An 18,617-nucleotide genomic window follows, 5' to 3' on the forward strand; every position below is an offset into this window, starting at 1 on the left:
ACTTTAGGTTTTTCACCAATTGTTTTTTCAGGTTTCGATGTGTCAAGACCATAAATTCTATCTTCTGATCGGCTATAATGTAGTTTTTCAGTGATTGAAATGTCATCTAGAATTAAAGAGCAGACTCTTTCTATTGGTTGAGATAGGTAGTTGTGCTATCTCAGTACACAAACGTTTGTTAATTAGTTCATTTTGCCCCTGGTAATCACCTATGTACCTTGAAATGGTGGCTTTGGAGGGTAGTTTAATCAAACTGTTATGACAAAATTTATAGCCTTTAGGGCTCCAGAATCTCCATACTGTACACATACGGACGGTAATTTCTGACCATCTTGGTATTTTTTTATTATAATTTTTTAGAATGTCTAAAATAAATAAAAATTTTTCATCTGCATTGGTTGCATTCTCAATAATTTTCTCAATGTTTAATTTTTTTAATGTAGTGACCTGTTCTTCCAAATAATTTAGTTTTGATAGACATGGCGAATATTTTGCCTGCATTCTCTTAAGCTGTAACTTTAATACCTTACATTGAAATTTGAGATTCTGAAACTCTTTGTTTTCATCAGACTGCATATGCGAAATTTGATTAGAATTTTGTTGTTCTAAAACTACAGTCGGGTTTGGACCTGGTAGGATGTTAGTAGAATCAGTAATCTGAAATATATAAGGCTATATAGTAAAGTGTATGTTGCCAACGGAAATTTGTTTTTATCTACGTTAAAAGCGAGACGTGCGTTTTTGCAAAGGCTCATTCGTTTTGCTTTGGCATCGAAACAGTCTCTTCCAAAATGGTTGGAACATAATACTGTGTAATCACTTATTTTACTCGAATCTACAATAATGTTTTAACGAGTTGTTACATTTTTTCCATTTTACAAACTACAAATTAATTTTAACGACTCCATCCATTTGTTTCGCACATTAACATCATGTTTTTTTCTGCATTTCCGCAAACAAAACATTTTCGTCCCATCGTGGAAATATCAAATGAATTTGAAAAAGTTAGATTTACATTTGAAAATGATAGTTCACGTAGAGCATGGAGATGGCGCAGTCTTATGTTCACCGCGGCCTACTTTGCGGGAACAACTTTTTACAAAATCGAAACGGCCTTATCTCGAGAGATTGATGGAGTTTGTGATGCAGAAACATGGCGAATGTCTGAAAAACATAAACGAACAATACAAGTAACAGAAATGGACGCACTGAGAACATCAGCTTAACACCCAGTGGTTCCCCCAAATTACCATAAAACCCAAACCTTTACTAGTTATTTGAAGCTCAGGACAATATTTGCAATATGATTCATGAAATTTCGGCTCTCTAGATAAATGCCGATAGAATGACAATTTTTTTTTCAAATTAGCACAAAAATTGATAAAAATGCAAAATATGGACCAGTTACGTGAAATATGCAGCAGAAGGCAAATATATGCAAATATGCAATTTTTTTATTGCTGTATTCATTTTTAATTAGCATGATTCGTTCACATATTAAATATCAAGACTTATATGCAAAAAATAACGGATATGCAAATTTCTCCGCTCTCTAGTCATGTGAAACGTATGTACAACTATAGATTACAAAACAATCAATAAATTGGATACCACAGTATAAAAAAAACAGGGGTAGAATCAAAAAGACCTGGATAGAAGGAGTTAGAAAATCAATGAGTCTGAGAAATCTGCAGGATGAACAATGTGAAGAAGGAAGACAATGGAGTCTAGATATCGGGCAACGTCGATGAACGTTTAAATCCCGATATATACCGCGTGTCTGGAAAATGGCGGATTAACTCTTCAGTACGTTATATACGGGAGTTTCGGGAGTCCCAAAAAAATAATAAAAAAATTCTTTATGATGTAGATTACGAAAAAAAAGTAATTTTATAAAAGTAAAATTGGCATCACAGCACACACCTAATGCGTGAATACCTCCGGCTTACTTTCTGGTTTCTTAGTAACGATGGTGATTGAAATCCACCTTCGCTTTATATCAGGCAAACATTGTTGTCAAATGAAATTTTATCAAATTATAACAAAAAACAACACAGCCATATCTTTGTGCATTCTAACTGAAATGGTAATTAAACATGGTCATGGGCGAGAAAAATATTAACTAAAAGTTTTATTACTAGTTATTGTGATAATAAATGAGTTGTTTAGTTATTAAACCTAGCAAAAGAACCAATTTTTAAATCATTATAACTCCACCAAAATATGAGAAGGATTTTTTTAATTATTTTTCCCAGACTCACCAGTTGATTGTTAAGAGCGTAGCGGAGAGTTAATCCGCCATTTTCCAGACACCGGTATATTATAAAATTAAAATTGAATCTTGACAAAAGAAAATGATAATAATCAATTCGAGACAACATATGCTATTCCATCCCACGTCTCCTAGATCTAATGCGCTGGTAAGATAACCTATAGTAGTTATGTGCAATAATTTTAATTTTTTAACGTTCGTTAAAAACAGTGTAACATTTTTTATTAATTTTTGTTTATAAAAGATACGTTTATTTCATCGCACTAGAAGCGTGAAAAAAAGTGTCATAGCGGTTCATTTTTTCACGCATTTGAGTGAAAAAAAATGTCGTAGCGTGTCAATTTTTAACAGAAGTAAAACATAGAACTCTGCCGTTGCTATGATAATTCATCAACACAGTGGTTTGTATTAATTTTCTCGGTGTGTTGTGGTAATTTGTGTGCTCGGACAATGGAATCGGACAGCGATGAAGATTTCTCGTGCACCCCCGAAAAACTTGTCAAGACGGCAAATACGGCTACATTTAATATCTATGTTCCAAAATAAAAAGTTTTTGAAGTTGGTGGGTGTTGAGTTTTGTTACGAACGCGAAAAAAATTTTGTATGCGACTCGTTAGTAAAGTGGCTTTTTTTTACTCGGCGGATTTGCGCACTCGCCTTCGGCTCGTGCGGCAAATTTTCCTTCTTGTAAAAAAAAGATGCACTGTACTCACTAGTTGCATAAATAACTATTAGTTGCTTCGGAATTCCACATTAATTTTAATTCGCAAAGTGATTAAAGTATTTTTAACCCTCTGCAAGTCTGTTTTGGGGGTGGTTTTTGACGGTTCCTACAAACGAACTGAAATTTTGCACCAAAAATCCTGGTATTAAAAAATAAATACAAATCGAATTTTGACTTGATCGGCGTATTTTTAACCCTCAGTCTGCAGGTCTGTTTTAAGGGTAGTTTTTATGTGTTTTTCTTATTTCTGGGTTTATATGTCTTTTTTTTTGTTCATCTGTACAACATGTCTCAATAGTGAATGGTTCTTTAATAAAATAACGATCACTAGTTAAATTGTGACGTCCTCCTCAAAAGAACACCCACGAACTGACTAACTCCTTCGTCGGGGCGGGGTGGTGTGTCGATCAAAGATGGATCAGATGTCGAAACCAGGGCGCCAGCATCCCTCGAGAGGGCATACAGAAAAAAGACGACAGGAAAGCAAAGAAAAGAAGAAGAGTATACTATTTGCCATTTCTATTGAAACACCACTTGTTGATCGTAAATTTGGCAACGTTCATATTCACACAATTCTCTAACTAAAAGCCGTTGTCAATCAACCGAAAACTGTTAGCAATTGCTAAATTTTAGGCAAAATCAACAGGTGGTGTTTCAATAGAAATGGCAAACACATTAGAAGAAAGAAATGAAAGAGAAGAAAAAAGAAAAAGCAACAAACACCCGGGCAGATTTAATTAGTATATAGTATTAGTTAACACTAGTGCTATGTACAAAAAAATATAAATAAAAAAACAATTCAATTGGCGTCAGCAACGGTTTGGTTGAAAACAGGTGGCGTTTCTAGGGTGTTGGCGACCGGTGACGATTTGCCCGAAAACTCGCCCACGCGAAAACCCTCCCGGAGCTCTCCCGGTCGGTATGTGGACACTCCCCCGCGACTCACCGAATTGGTACCAATATCGTGTGATCGAACGACACATCCCTGTCGCGGTGATGGCTCTGGAACTCCGGTCTCTCCCCGTTCTGTCGGGGTCTGCCTCTGCCTTTCCTGGACTCCGATGGACCCTTGGTGGATGTCACACAGTCTCCTGCTCCTCGCGCAACCAGGGTGTCTCGCCGAATCTCGATGGTGACGAAAAAGGAATACGAAGACAAAAAAACCTGCGTCGAAAGGAGACGTTATCCCTGGTCGCATTTTTGTCGTCACTCACCCAGGTCTTATACGAACTATTTCCCTCGCTCGGAACCGATTTTCTCTCGCCTCAAATTAGTTTTGCGAAATTTTTCAGGGTGCCCGGTTTTTTTGCTGGTTAGTGTATACAGGGTGTTATTGAAAGGTACGTACAACATAATTGGCAGTTTTTCGCGAAATCTAACAAGCCTGAAAAACTTAATTTGTGTTATCAAAATTATAAAGGGAAAATTAACCCCTATCCAACCTTTGTAGACGCTACTGAAGGATAAATAGGTAAAATTAATTTATTTTATTAAATCCTAGCAACTGTAACAATAATAAAAAAATAAGAAACCCTTTTGTTGCTATAGAAACGAAAGATGACCTTTTTATCAGAGGCGTACAACAAATTTGGACAAAAATTTTAATAATTTTTATCTCTAAAAGGAGAACACTTAGCTGAACTTTTTTTTATTTTAGCACGCATACTTCAAGACCAATTGTCGATTTTATTTTGTACGTACCTTTCAATAACACGCTGTATTGCAGACGAAAATGGAAAGATACAAAAGATACGTATTTTCTTAATAATGAATTCAAGAGACTTGGCTTGCTAACTAAATCGCTGATTTCATCAGCCTTTATACGTCTTACATGTAAGAAACGGAAGACTCGATTAAGAAAAATCCAAAGAAAAATTTTGACTTCATCTGCATCAAACAAGGCTATACCAGAATTCCTGGATCTATGTTTAAATTGACGCCTGCTATGGTACTATTTTTTTCCTTGTCTATACTACGAATGGGAAGCATGCGCACTCTCTTATATTCTACCGGCCAGTAGCGCGCAGCTGCTATACTACGTCCTCCTTTATCGCATGGTTATCAAATCGGTGAAGGTCGTTCTTACTTGGGATCCTCTACTAAAAATGTATCATAACTGGATTGTGGTCCCGTTGCAACCGTGCTCGGGAGGATTGAGTTACTATCGCGGGTTTTAATTTTCATTCTGCGCGAACACGTATTCTTGGATAATCTTCTCGGTAATACAGACATTCGGAAACAACTACACACCGCTTATATTACTTAATAATATTCGGGCACATAACGCAAGGTCGACAAAAATCGCCATGTATTACGCCGATTGATAATGTGCATAAAATTTTCTGGAGTGTTTGAATTTGCTTTACGTGGACATGACGAAAGTAGGGAATCAAAAAATCCAGGTATATTTCGAGGTCTGATTGATATTACGACTGAATTGGACTCTGCTTTATCAATCATTTGAAAGAAGCAACGGTTTTTAAAGGAACGCCTAAAACTGTCCAAAATGAACTTTTAGATACCATGAACGTAAAATTTTAACCGAAGGCAAAAAGGTATGTGGAGAAATCCTTTTTTACTTTTATTGAATGTATTTTTGTATTTATTTTCGTCACACAATTTCGTCTACTAATTGGTAATAACAACCTGTTTTATATCTTCATATTTAACTCATCAATCAAATTGTGTCCCCGCATTTCAAAAGGTCACGAGCCGCCACTGAAAAAAGGTCAAGTAGATGTTGTGTATACTGACTTTTCAAGTGCCTCTGATACCGTTGATCACGGTATTTTACTCAATGAGCTCTCTTCTTTTGTCATTGCCCCACGATTTTTTAAATTAATTAAATCCTATCTGAGCAATAGAGTCAACTATGTGTTATATAATGGGTATAAATCAAATTCGTATACAGCATTATTTGGTGTACCTCAGGGTTCCAACTTGGAACCCCTACTATTTGTTATTTTTATTAATGATCTTCTCACGTCACTTACTTGTAAGAAACTAGCGTATGTTGATGATCTAAAAATTTATACAACAATAAGACGACATATCGAAAATAAGAACTAAACATGTGCAAAAGTAATTACAAAAAAAGAAATACATAAAAACTAAAATAATTAATCCATAAAACTTAACGATTTTTCAGGTAGCTGTTTAAAGAAGATAAAGTTACACTAAAAAAATCAAGATTATTTGAAATTCTGTTTATAGGTCTAACTATATTATCTGTAGGTGCATGAAACATAAAATTGGTACGATGAAATCTAGGTAGCCCCGTAGCTAGAAAACTTATTCAGGGGGGGCAAGTTTGTCGACAGAGGCTTCATGTAAATATGAATATATATTTTAATAATACACTCAGATATCTACCTTATTTTTTCTCAGTTTTTACATTTGAAAGATCATTAAAATAATTGTAAACATCGATCTTTTACGCTATTAAATTTTCGTAAAAACCTGTTGAAGTCCAAAGATTTGATACGGTACTTTTAAAAAGCCAGAAAAACCAAGTTTGCCAATCTTTGATGTGTCATTGAAGGTGTTAAAACAGAGAATGTAAATTCACAAACAGCTGTACTGCATCAAAAAATTCGTACAGTGGCCAATCACTAGGTAACAACCAATTTGTTTAAGTTTATTTTTTTCCATATTTAGTAGTAGGCTATGGAATAAAATGTGACATGACAGTTCATTTTTTTATACGGTCAACATCAACGTTAGAATGATATTGCCAAATAACATACCCTGTAAGAAAACAAAGGGTGGGCGGGTGGGGCTAGTAAATATGCTTCGCAATCGGCTTTATATTGAAATTTTATTACTAATTTAAAATTTATAATGTGTAAGTCTTCCAGGGGGGGCAACCACAACTGCTAGGGGGGACTCAGCCCCATCTTGCCCCCCCGTAGCTACGGGGCGGAATCTAGTTACAAAAGTTTCAGCGTAACGAGAACCTAATCTAGGTACTCTAATATCAATTAACATAACTAGGCCAGGGCAGTCAAGCAATTCTGGAACAACTTATAACCCAAACGAATTTCAGCTTTTTGTTTTCTACTCTCCAGTAAGTAGTTCCAGGTTTACAAGTACAAGCCTTTGGTCGTAGCTATAGCTATCCTTATTTATTCCCATTTTAAAAAGTAGATAATTGACAAACTTACGTTGTACTCTTTCAAGACGAGCAACATGAGTTTTATAAGATGGGAACCAAATAACAATATTCAAGAATCGGTCTATCTAAAGTTACAAACAACTTGTGTAGACAATTAATATTCCAAAAATCAACTGACGTTTGATAAAGCCACAAGTTCGAAATGACTTATTCAGAACAAGATCAATATGAGTAGTAAACCTTAGCTCTGAATTTAAGATTACCCTCAAGTCGTTGATTTCAGAAACGCGTTCGAGAGTAACTTTATTCAAAGTATATGGAAATACAATAAAGTTAGATTTACGGGTAAATGTTAGAACCTTACATTTATTAGTGTTTACGCCCATAGAGTTGTTAGCGCACCAAGAACTAATGATTTCAAGTTTATTTTAAAGTAAATGTACTAAACCGTCCAAATTTAATATTGATAAATGTTTTTATGTAACGTTTACAAGAAAAATCTACAATTTGCCTATACACTACATGATAAACGGTGTGAGGGGCCAATTCAAATTTGGTGCATTTTCATTAATGCAACGAGGGTGCAACAACGACATCTTAGCTCTCTCGGTAATTTTTTTTCGTTTCATCCCCACCTTCACTATAATTTTCGAATAAAATATCAACAACACCCGCTAAAACTTGACAAGACGACCGCTATTTTTCGAGATTGCCAAATTGCGCTACCTACTAGAGATGCCGCAACTCGATGGAGCAAATTGCAATGGAAAATTCGACACAAGTGCGTTTGTTTATTCCGTCACTTATTAGTTTGTTAAAAATTCATAAAGTTAAAGATCTTGGCATTTTATTTGACTCTGAACTTAGTTTTGTAGGACATATTAAAAATCTGGCGCTTTTTGCTTGCAAATCCTTGGGTTTTTTGATGCGTGTGTCCAGGTACTTTGAAAATCCACAGTTGATTAAATCGCTCCATTTTGCGTTCATTGTGAGCAAACTGGAGTCTGCCTCAGTTGTTTAGTCACCGTGTTATTTGCGGCAGGAACTTTTTCTTGAGACAGTGCAACGTCGGTTTATGAAGTTCCGAAGTTTTAAAATCTCTGGTACTTATCATGTTCGCAATATTAACTACAACTATTTATTGCAAACTCACGAGTTAGAATCACTCTCTGCCAGACGTAAGATTCATGGTGTTCGTTTTACGTGGAAATTGATACATAACAAACCGGATAGTGCTCAGCTTCTGGAATATGTCAACTTTCATGTGCCTCGGATTAGTACTAGATATGCTTCTACATTCGAGCTATCCCAGTCTAGAACTGTGTAATGATATTTTTATAATATAGGTTACTAAAATGTGCATAGATACTTAAGTTTATGTTTTAAGTTTTTTTTCTTGTAACAATTATTAAGATTTTTATTGTATATATTTACCCTCCAATTGGGTTACCGTTGGGCAAATAAATTATTATTATTATTATTTTGGCGTGGGGGTGTGATAATGATAGGTAATATTCTAATATTCTGGTAATATGCCCGATTAGCGTTTATTTACAATATGTACATTAGTGAACGACTAACGACACAATGTTCTTCCTTGGCGCACGGGAACCGACTCCGTCTTTTCTTCCCTCCAAGGGCCTCGTTGCGTGTTGTCACTTCCCGTCGATTTGAAAGTTTACCGCCACAATTATTATTAATATTATTATTACTTGTAAAACTTAAATTAGATATTAGTCATCTTGAGGTAAAGACAATCTTCTTGAATACTTTCTTGAAAGAAAAGGTTCTAATAAAACTACTTGCAAGTGTAGCGTTGTCTCCAGATATAAATGAAGTGTTATGATTCAAACGTGCAATATATGGGCTTAAACAGTCATCCAGAGCTTGGAATGACAGGGTTCATGATGTACTGATAGGTTTGGGTTATAAGAGATCTAGAACCTTGTTTATACGTAAAAGGCGGTAAATCGTTAACAATCATTGTTTTGTACGTACACGTGTCCTTGTTTTCTTAAACGATTCGGTCGAGACCAACTCCTTGAAGGATGAGTTGAAGTCAAGATTTAAAACCAAGAATTTCGGAGAAGCCAAGCAGGGTCTAGGTACGCGTATTGATTAACATAGATAAATTAAATGGTGCAGTAACCTTAGATCAGCAAGCTTATATTGAGCAAATATTGAAGCGATTCAACATGACTGAAAGTAAACCAATTCCTAGAGAAAATAAGCTAGAAATTAAGTCCGATGCTAAAAGAAAGATGCTGTGCTTTATCAGGAAATAATAGGAAGTGTCAATTATTATCAATCAGTATTAACTCTACCTGACATTTCGTTTAGTGTGAGCTTTCTCAGTCAAAGTCAATAATAGCTACTTATAATGAAACGTACTGGAAATGTGCAAAAAAATTTTTTAAGGTATTTGCAGGGTACCAAAGATTATGCCTTGTTTGTAAAGGACGCCACAAAATTAGAAGGTTAGGTAAACGTCGATTGGGCGAGTAATTTGTTGAATCGAAGATCATACACAGGTTTCGCTTTTAAACTGTCTGGTTTTGTGATCGCCTGGAAGCGTTAAACAAAAAACAGTTGAATATCTAGCACTGAAGCTGAATACATGGCTATCTATTTAAGAAATTTGTTATTTCAATTAACAGAACATGATAATTATATAACCTTGTCTAACGATAAGATCTAAATATTTGTGAGGCCTTTAATGTTTCAACAGTGGGCGTGTTGAGAGTATCGAAACATTGAGTGCCATTTGTATAAGTAGCGACACTTGTTGTCCATGTTCTTTTACCTTTTACTATTTTTACCTTAATAAAGTTAGTTCTGTGCTGATTAGTGATTACTCAACAAAAAGCACGCGTTGCTTTATTAGTCCTACATTACAATTTAACAGAAACACCAATGGTTGCAAATAACATTGCGTTTCCAGCTCGCTACCTGTCATGCGACACAGAGACGTACTTGGAAGTTTTAGTATAAAAAGAAAAGAAAGTATATACTCAATTAATTGTACAGTCGCGGCCATAGAAAACTGGACCTTAGGTTTGACATACGCTTCCAAATTTGAAAAAATAGGCTTTAACTAATGTTTTGTTTGACAAATTAGGAACGTACATTCAAATTACTACCATGATATTAAAAATAAAACTGTGTTACATCAAAGTGGTCCAGTTTCCTATATAATATTACAATAAAGAAAAGCATTTATCTTGTGTGCTTTGTTTTGTTAAAAGTACCAGGTAAGAACATTCGCTCAAATCTGAAGCCGGATGTGTTAGCTTCAAGTTTTTGAACGCGTGTAAATGATTTATGGGTATAAGGGACGCCTCCGTAAAGCAGCCCATTATTAGTGGTCAAGAACTGTACTGCTGCCATATAACCTTAGAAAAGGTGTTTTACTATACCGGATTAACACTTCAGTTCGTTATGTACGGGGGTTTCGAGAGTCCCAAAAAAATAAGAAAAAAATTCTTTACGATGTAAATTACGAAAAAAACGTAGTAAAAGTTTGTGTTGTTTAGTTGTTAAACGTAACAAAATAACCAATTGCTAACTCTACCATAATGTGAAAAGGAATTTTTTTACTATTTTTCCTAGACTCCCCAGTTGATTGTTAAGAGCGTAGCAGAGAGTTAATCCGCCATTTTCCAGACACCCGGTATTTCCATATATAGAACATCCAAGTTTAAAAGAAGTAAGCTGTAGCTGCTACAACTATTATGGGAAATAACTATGGTATAGCTGCTTTCAAAATAAGAGAATAAAACTACCTGGAAAACTGACTTGACTTTTAGGGTTTTCTAACACTAAGCGGTAGGTAGGCCAATAGGAATGATTGACAGCTTGTACCAGGTATAATGGATTAAGCTTATAGCCCTAAACCGCTTGAAATTGTGATATCCTTAAGTCAAGTAGGGTCGCTGCAGGGGGTTCTGTTCTCTTATTTTGAAAGCAGCTATAACAAACTTAAATTTTCAGAGCAAAACCGCCGCGGAAGCTAGATTATAATAAAATTTCAGAAAACTAAACACCCAGGAGTGCTGGCTCTCTTGTTTATTTGACTATATGTAAAATGTTTTTGAACATTTTATATGATATATTTTTATTTAACATTTACTTTATTATATTGCTAATTATTGTCGCAAGTTATATTACAATTTTTAAATTATATTACTAGCGTAGCATATGATCTTAGATCATATAATAAATAGATACCACCATGCCGTGTTCTTTCCCTGGTAGAGCCTGTGACGACATTCTCCTGTCACACATCTCTCTTCTGCATAGAGGGATTACAATCAAGCTATCCTTGCTTGATCACTATTTGAATTTTGCGCGCCTTAATTTTAGGAAGTATGTCTGAACTAATTTCGTACGAAAGATGTTGACAGCTTGATTTTATAAATAATTCACAGTAGATAACGAAAGGAATAGTAAATTATTGGGCAGCAATTGTGATCCTTTATGATTACATCACTTAAAATAGAATCTTTGTTCTAAATTCTAAAATTGTTTTTCGTACAAGAACTGGAAAGAGAGGTTAGAAGAAACATCTGTCAAAAGCGATTTGTTGCGCTGGTGCGGTACCAGGATGGAAGTGAAATAGACATATATAGATGAAATGCATATAACAAGGATGAAGATGTGGTGATCACACAAGGATAGCATTATAATACTCCCCTTGACGTAGAAAACGACAACAGATAGCTTCATGTCTTGTCCCAGCTTTCAGTTTGAGTATTGGTATCTATTTATTATGTGATCTAAGCATATGATGGCTACAATCAGAGAAACGACCATAATTTTAACAATCTACTTTTTTAATTTATAATTCGGAGGAAGTGAAAAAAAAAAATTTCCGATGGAAGTTAGGTTAGTTAAAGACGTTTTTAATAAAACGTTCACTCAAGACAAAAGTCAAATTCAATATGTTGAATTTTGCAAAACAATTATAACTAAATTTAATTACATATGGACACATTTTATGGCATTTAAAAAATACTATCCTCTATCCACATAGTTATTCAATTCCTTAAAAGATGAGATGCACTACACAATACACTTGCCAAAAGATAACAAGAAAACACAATCTAGAGAGGTAAATTGTATATGTCCGTAGAAATGATCACGATCCTGCCAACAAAATAACAAATTTAAAAAAAAAACACTAAGAATTTACGATGTGTATAAGCAATCAGGATATAGATACTAATGTGCTTGTTACCAAAATTTACACGAAAATGAGTAAATAAACACTATTTAAACCTTTAGTAGCATATAGTTTTTAAAGTTTGTATCCTTAAATTTAATAAACGGTGTTAGGGTATATGAAAAACATGATATTTAGTAATGTTTTTATCTAACCGGTTTGCCATGTGAACACAGAAAATTCGAATTAAACTTCAAACAATTGTAAAAGATTTTAGATTTTAACAATATAAGCAGGATCGTTTTTCGCATCATAAAAGATGTGTGCCAAAATTTGTAAAATAGCTAATTTCATTTTAAAAATCGATATCTGAAATTACTTCTTTAATGCGATAATGTTTTACAAGCGACTCTTTTATGGTAAGCACTGTACCATGAAATTTTACGTGTGACGTGTTAAAATTCCTTTGTTCTGTCGCACCCTACAGAATCATATAATTAACAAGACAATCGTAACAAAAATATATATTTTTCGAAAAATTTAGAAATTGGTTTCCGTACCGTACTTACATTAATAACAGTGTAACGACATTAGTTATTATTGTTTTCTGTTTTTACCCGATTTGTGTTTTATATTCACAACCAACATAATTTACAACTTCGAAATACCTTATTTCGTTGTGTTTTAAACAGTGCTACATAAAAATATTTAAAATATCTGACCTATAACATTCACTTCTCCACTTCGGCGTGCACTTTGACCTTGCTTATTTCTTGCCCAGCAGGTGTATACCCCAGAATCAGCTTTCTTTTCAACAGGATTTATCAGTAAAGTTCCATCGTGCAAAACTTTTTGTCTTAAGTCGCCTGGAAGATCTCTCCCTCCACGTTCCCAGTGAACCTCTTCAATTGGATATCCGGCTACTGGACACTTTAATTGCAATATTTCTCCAGCTACAGCAGTGACTTTTGGAATTAGACGAATATAGGGCATTCCTGGAAAACACATTAAAAATTAGTCGTGAAGAATTGCTTATTTTTAAATTGTTATTTCATTCAAAAAGAATTCAAATGCTTTCAATAATCGGAGAGCAAAATAACTAAAGAAGTAAACGTTATCAAAATTATTACAACCATGTGTTTTATTATTGTTAAGCTGGGGTTACATTACCTAACGGAATGGAACCCCAAGTGTGGGATAAGGGGTCTGCCCCCCACAACACATTCTGGATACAATAAAAAATAAATCCCTTCAATTATTAGAAGATTATACAAAGACACCTTTCATAAAACTCCATTTGTAAACTAAAAATCGCGCGATTATAATCATGTAAAGCTACTTCTTTGAATACTTTGAAAACGCAAAATATTGTTATTTTTCTATATTTTTTAAAATCTGTTTTTGCTTATTCTATACCTTTAAGTAAATTCCTACAGGCAAAAAAAAAATGGTCCAAAGTTTTTTATTTATTTCGACAAACCTTCACTCACCCTTGAACTACAATAAGACAGCTTTTTCCAAAAATTACAAAATTTGATTTTGGGAATTTTGTTTTTTATGAGAACATCTGGGCAAATCAAAGAAAAGGCAGGAGTGGCTGTTGCGGGGGAGGGGGGGGGGGGCGGAGCACAAGGGCACGTGCCTCCCCAAAATTACAACGTCTACAAACACACTGGACATGGTAAAATAGTAATTTTCAATATTTAAAAAATTATCCGGAAATTTGTGTCATAATTATCAAAACTAATTTTTTTATATCGCTGCACTTATATAAAATGTATCAAAACTTACGTCCACTTACATCTAATGATATGTGTCTTGGATATAAGTAGTAACGGTGGGGCCTGTCTAATTTGCAGACCACAGTTTATCTTGCAAACTGGGGGTTAAAAATGCTGCAATCAAGTCAAAACTCGACATTTGCTTATTTCTCAATACGAAGATTGTTGATACAAAATTTCAACCCGTTCGGAGAAATCGTTAAAAACTACCGCCACAACAAGTTTGCAGACTGGGGCTTAAAAATACTCTAATCAAGTTAAAATTTGACATTCGCTAGTTTTTCAATACGAGGATTATCGATACAAAATTTCAGCCTATTCGAAGAAACCCTCAAAAATCATCCCCAAAACAACCTTGCAGACTGTGGGTTTAAAATGGTTCAATCAAGTCAAAACTCGATATTTCCTAATTTCTCAATACGAAGATTGTTGATACAAAATTTCAACTAGTTCGGAGAAATCGTTAAAAACTAACCCCACAACAAGCTTGCAGACTGGGTTAAAAATATTATTACCAAATCGAAACTTTGTGTTTAGTTTTTATCTATACGAGAAGTGATAATGCAAAAAAAAACAGCCTCTTTTAAGCTGCTCTTAACAAGTACCCCAAAGCAATCTTCCATACTGGAGCTTAAAAATACTCCAATTGAGTCGAAAGTAACCACTTGCTGAGTTCTTTAAACAAAAAATTATCATGTTAAGTTTTAGTCACCTTCAAGCAACTTATAAAAGTGATTCATAGTTCACATTCATTTATAGTACAAGTAGCAGAAAAATTTCAGTCACATATAAAGAAACAGTACATATTTCTAAAGTAGGTGCGCGCACCATAGAGGTAGAATGAGAGGAGGGAAGACAGTTTGAAAAAATGCCTGGTACCGCGCTTTCTACTAGGGTCATAAATGGTTCTTCCAGGTCCTCAGAGAAACTGGTTGTTCCAGTGGCGTGTTCGAAAGCGTTTGGGCATAAAACAAAAATAATTTCATAAGAAAGCATATAAAAGCAGCAGCAGGAAATTTACTTGAGTTTTTAATTGGTTAACATTGGTTGCGACGGTCGTCGTGTTATCTCCACCTTCGCGCAAACCGAGCTAATTCCTACAACTGCGTCATCAGTTCATCACCCAATGATCTTAATATGCATTGTTAATTATGAAAAATATTGTTTTGTTACCTTTTATAACTTTATTTTAATGCATATATTTTTAGTAACCATTCTCATATTCATAATTATATTTTGCCAAAGCGTTGAATTTTTATTTTTGTTTTTTTAGTTGTACTTTGCATATAAATTTGTTAAAAAAAAGAATATATAAATTAATTTATTCTAACAACTTGGTTTTATTTATATGTAATACACTACCTAAGTAAGTAGCAAGTCTTTGTTACCAAAATGTTATAATAAAATCAAGCTGCAAATTACAGGTAAGGATTTTGCCATACTACCTTTTTAATTAGTTTTGAAATCTTGTACTAAGTGTAAGATCTGCGATATTAATTGATATTAATCGAGTCACTGATAGGTGCTTTGAAAAGGTGACATTAACTACATTTAACATTATTGAGTTTTGACTTGATTGGAACATTTTTAACCCCCAGTCTGCAAAGTTGTTTTGGGGGTGGTTTGTGAGGGTTTCTCCGAAGGGGCTGAAATTTTGCATCAATAATCCTCGTATTGAAAAACTAGCGAATGTCAAATTTTAACTTGATTAGAGTATTTTTAAGCCCCAGTCTGCAAGCTTGTTGTGGCGGTAGTTTTTAACGATTTCTCCGAACGGGTTGAAATTTTGTATCAACAATCTTCGTATTGAGAAATAAGCAAATGTCGAGTTTTGACTTGATTGCAGCATTTTTAACCCCCAGTTTGCAAGATAAACTGTGGTCTGCAAATTAGAAACGCCTGTAACGGTGGGTCTTTAGTGTTTTATTAATTGAACGAATTAATCCGTAATTAATCTCGAATTAAATTAATCCGTAATTACTCTCCCTTAATCCCCATCGGTTCTTAAATAACAGCGCCTTTACCTCCTAAATACCAGCGCTTTTACTTCTTAATTGCTAGCGGGTTTTAAATCGTAGCGGTTTTGAATTAATAGCCGGTTTTAATTGCTTAGTGTTTATTAATTGATCGAATTAATCGATAATAATTAATCTCCCGCGGTTCTTAAATACCCGCGCATTCACTTCCTAAGTATCAGCGCTTTTACCTCCTAAATACCTGCGCTTTTTATATCGTAAACGCCAGCGCTTTTACTTCCTAAATACCAGCGGGTCTTTAAGCCGTCTTGCAAATCCTATAAAAAAGTCACCAAAATTTATATATATTAATTCACTGGTCAACAGCTAAGCTCTAACTTTTATTATAGCAGCCAATTATTATTTAATTAACAATTTTAAATGATATTATAAACGGCTAAACCCAAACTTAGCTCTCATTTAAAAGTAATCTTCAATATTATCCTTTGAAAAATACAAAAATCGTACTATTAAGTAATAGGAAACTTTCTATAAGGTGTATTTTTTTGTGATCAAATTGCTACAAACTTCTTGGGAAACAATAAGAAAACTACGTTTAGTAAGTAGAAAACATGTTATCATCATATAAAAAATTTAAAATTAACATATTCTTAAAAGTGCATTTTATGTATTCGCATCTTGATTTTTTCCCCAAAAATTATGACGACGTGAGTGACGGACATAGAGAACGCTTCCATCTGGGCATTTTGTGGATACAAAAACGTTACCAAGATCGATGGAACACCTAAATGCTCGCAGAATACTGCGGGACCATCAAGCGAGAGATCTCCAATGAAATCTATAGGAGGCAACCGAAAAAACGTCGGTCTTAGCTGTTTCTTTTGTTTTTTTCGTTTTTTAAACTACAATCGTTGTTTTTTTCTTAATCATGGTTGTTCTTTTGTTAATACATCACTTTTTGCCGTTAAATATACAAAAATTAAATTGTTTTACCTGCTTTTTTGTTTTTAGCATCAAATATGCATTTTTATTTTTAATTGAGCTAAGTTGTAAGGTTTATGCCCTTTGTTACAAACACAGAGACAAATTAAACGAAAACATTACAATTATGTCAAAGTTAGAGAGAAAAAATTGAATTTTGTTGACCAGTGTTACCAGCGCTACAAATGAGCAAAATATCTAAATTACCATCGCTTTTCAACCCTTAATTACTAGCGTTTCATTAATTTGATAGCGGATTTAATTGACTAAAATTTAAATATACATATATTTTTTTATCAGTGTATTGCGGGTTACATATACATACATAGATAGAGACAATTGCCAGAGCTCTAAGATGGCCATCAAATATAATTAATTACTAATCAAGAATGATATAAAATTCTTATATCCTTTTAATTACCATTATGGTTTTTTAAAATTATTTTAGATGAATTAATGAATTGAATAAAAATATTGACAGTTTGGGAATCACGTGATTAAATAATGCATGCATTTATTACTAGACAGCGGATTTCTGTCGGGCTACGTCACGATTATAGGTGGGAACGCGCTGGATCGCCGGGACTCAGTAGCGGATGATAGATAATCACTGAATTTAATCGTCACTTATTCCATAAATACAATTAACGATTTATTAATCAAACGGCTAAGTAAATGAGAACGGAAATTAACAGCAGGGTGCAACAAAGCAGCGTTATTCTAATCTCAAATAAACGAAATGCAGACCGTAACTGCGATGAATTCCCATCCCGTACGAGCCGTACCTAGTTTGGCCTTGCCTAGCCCGACAGAAATCCGCTCTCTATTTATTACACAAAACCTAAAGGTGTTTTGAAAGTGACATTCGTACATTTGTTCGGTAGGTAAACTTTCCATTTTTGCATTCCTTAAGTCTTTATATTTATACGCATAATTTCTTAACAAAACATTGCAGAAGAGGAGAAGTGACATATCCGTACCCCGTTCAGGGTACGTTCCATTACATTTAAATGATAGAAACTTCAAGAATTTCTTCAGAATTCTATCTAGGACCATGTGCTGCGTGATGTATATCGGATACCAAATTAAAGATGCGTATTCTAACTTGCTTAAAACAAAGGCATAAAACAGAATTTTGATCAGGTTGACATTACGGAAATACTTAGATACCCTCACGATCAAACCTAATGACTTGTTAGCTGAGTTCGCTATGTGTTCAATGTGTGAGTTAAATGTTAAGCCTTCTTCAAATATTACACCAAGATCCTTGATTGACTCTTTTTTAGTAATAGAAAATCCTTCAATTGAATATGAACTCAGTAAGGGTGTTTTTACGGGAGAATGATATAAAGAAGCATTTTGTTTTATTAATTTTAAAAATATTATTATTACACCACTGCACGATTTTGTCAAGATTGGCTTGCAAATGTAGGGTATCGTCAATACAGGAAATTTTTGAGTATATTTTGAGGTCGTCAGCATTAGCAAGAACCAGACAACTAAGAGATAATAGCAAGTCATTTACGAATATGTTAAAAAGTAACGGTCCAAGATTCGAACCTTGCGGAACGCCGCTATTAGATGTAAATAAATAGGACCTGAAGCCAT

General features: G+C 34.3%; 1 protein-coding gene across 16 annotated transcripts in view; it reads right to left on the reverse strand.

Moving 5' to 3' along the window:
* The window catches only part of Dscam2 (Down syndrome cell adhesion molecule 2), a 956,598-nt gene that overhangs the window by 658,936 nt on the left and 279,045 nt on the right, over positions 1-18,617 (reverse strand). For all 16 annotated transcript variants that reach the window (XR_010281598.1, XM_064064644.1, XM_064064647.1 and 13 more), the window contains exon 10: positions 12,994-13,266. Coding sequence is in view for 15 of the 16 variants with exons in the window: in XM_064064644.1 (XP_063920714.1) it covers positions 12,994-13,266 (273 nt within the window). In the remaining variant the exon portion in view is untranslated. The remainder of the gene's footprint in view (positions 1-12,993; positions 13,267-18,617) is intronic.

Source organism: Zophobas morio, unplaced genomic scaffold (genome assembly GCF_036711695.1).
Source record: "Zophobas morio isolate AGI-343-1 ecotype UQ-CSIRO unplaced genomic scaffold, CSIRO_AGI_Zmor_V1 ptg000024l, whole genome shotgun sequence".
NCBI classification, from domain to species: domain Eukaryota; kingdom Metazoa; phylum Arthropoda; class Insecta; order Coleoptera; family Tenebrionidae; genus Zophobas; species Zophobas morio.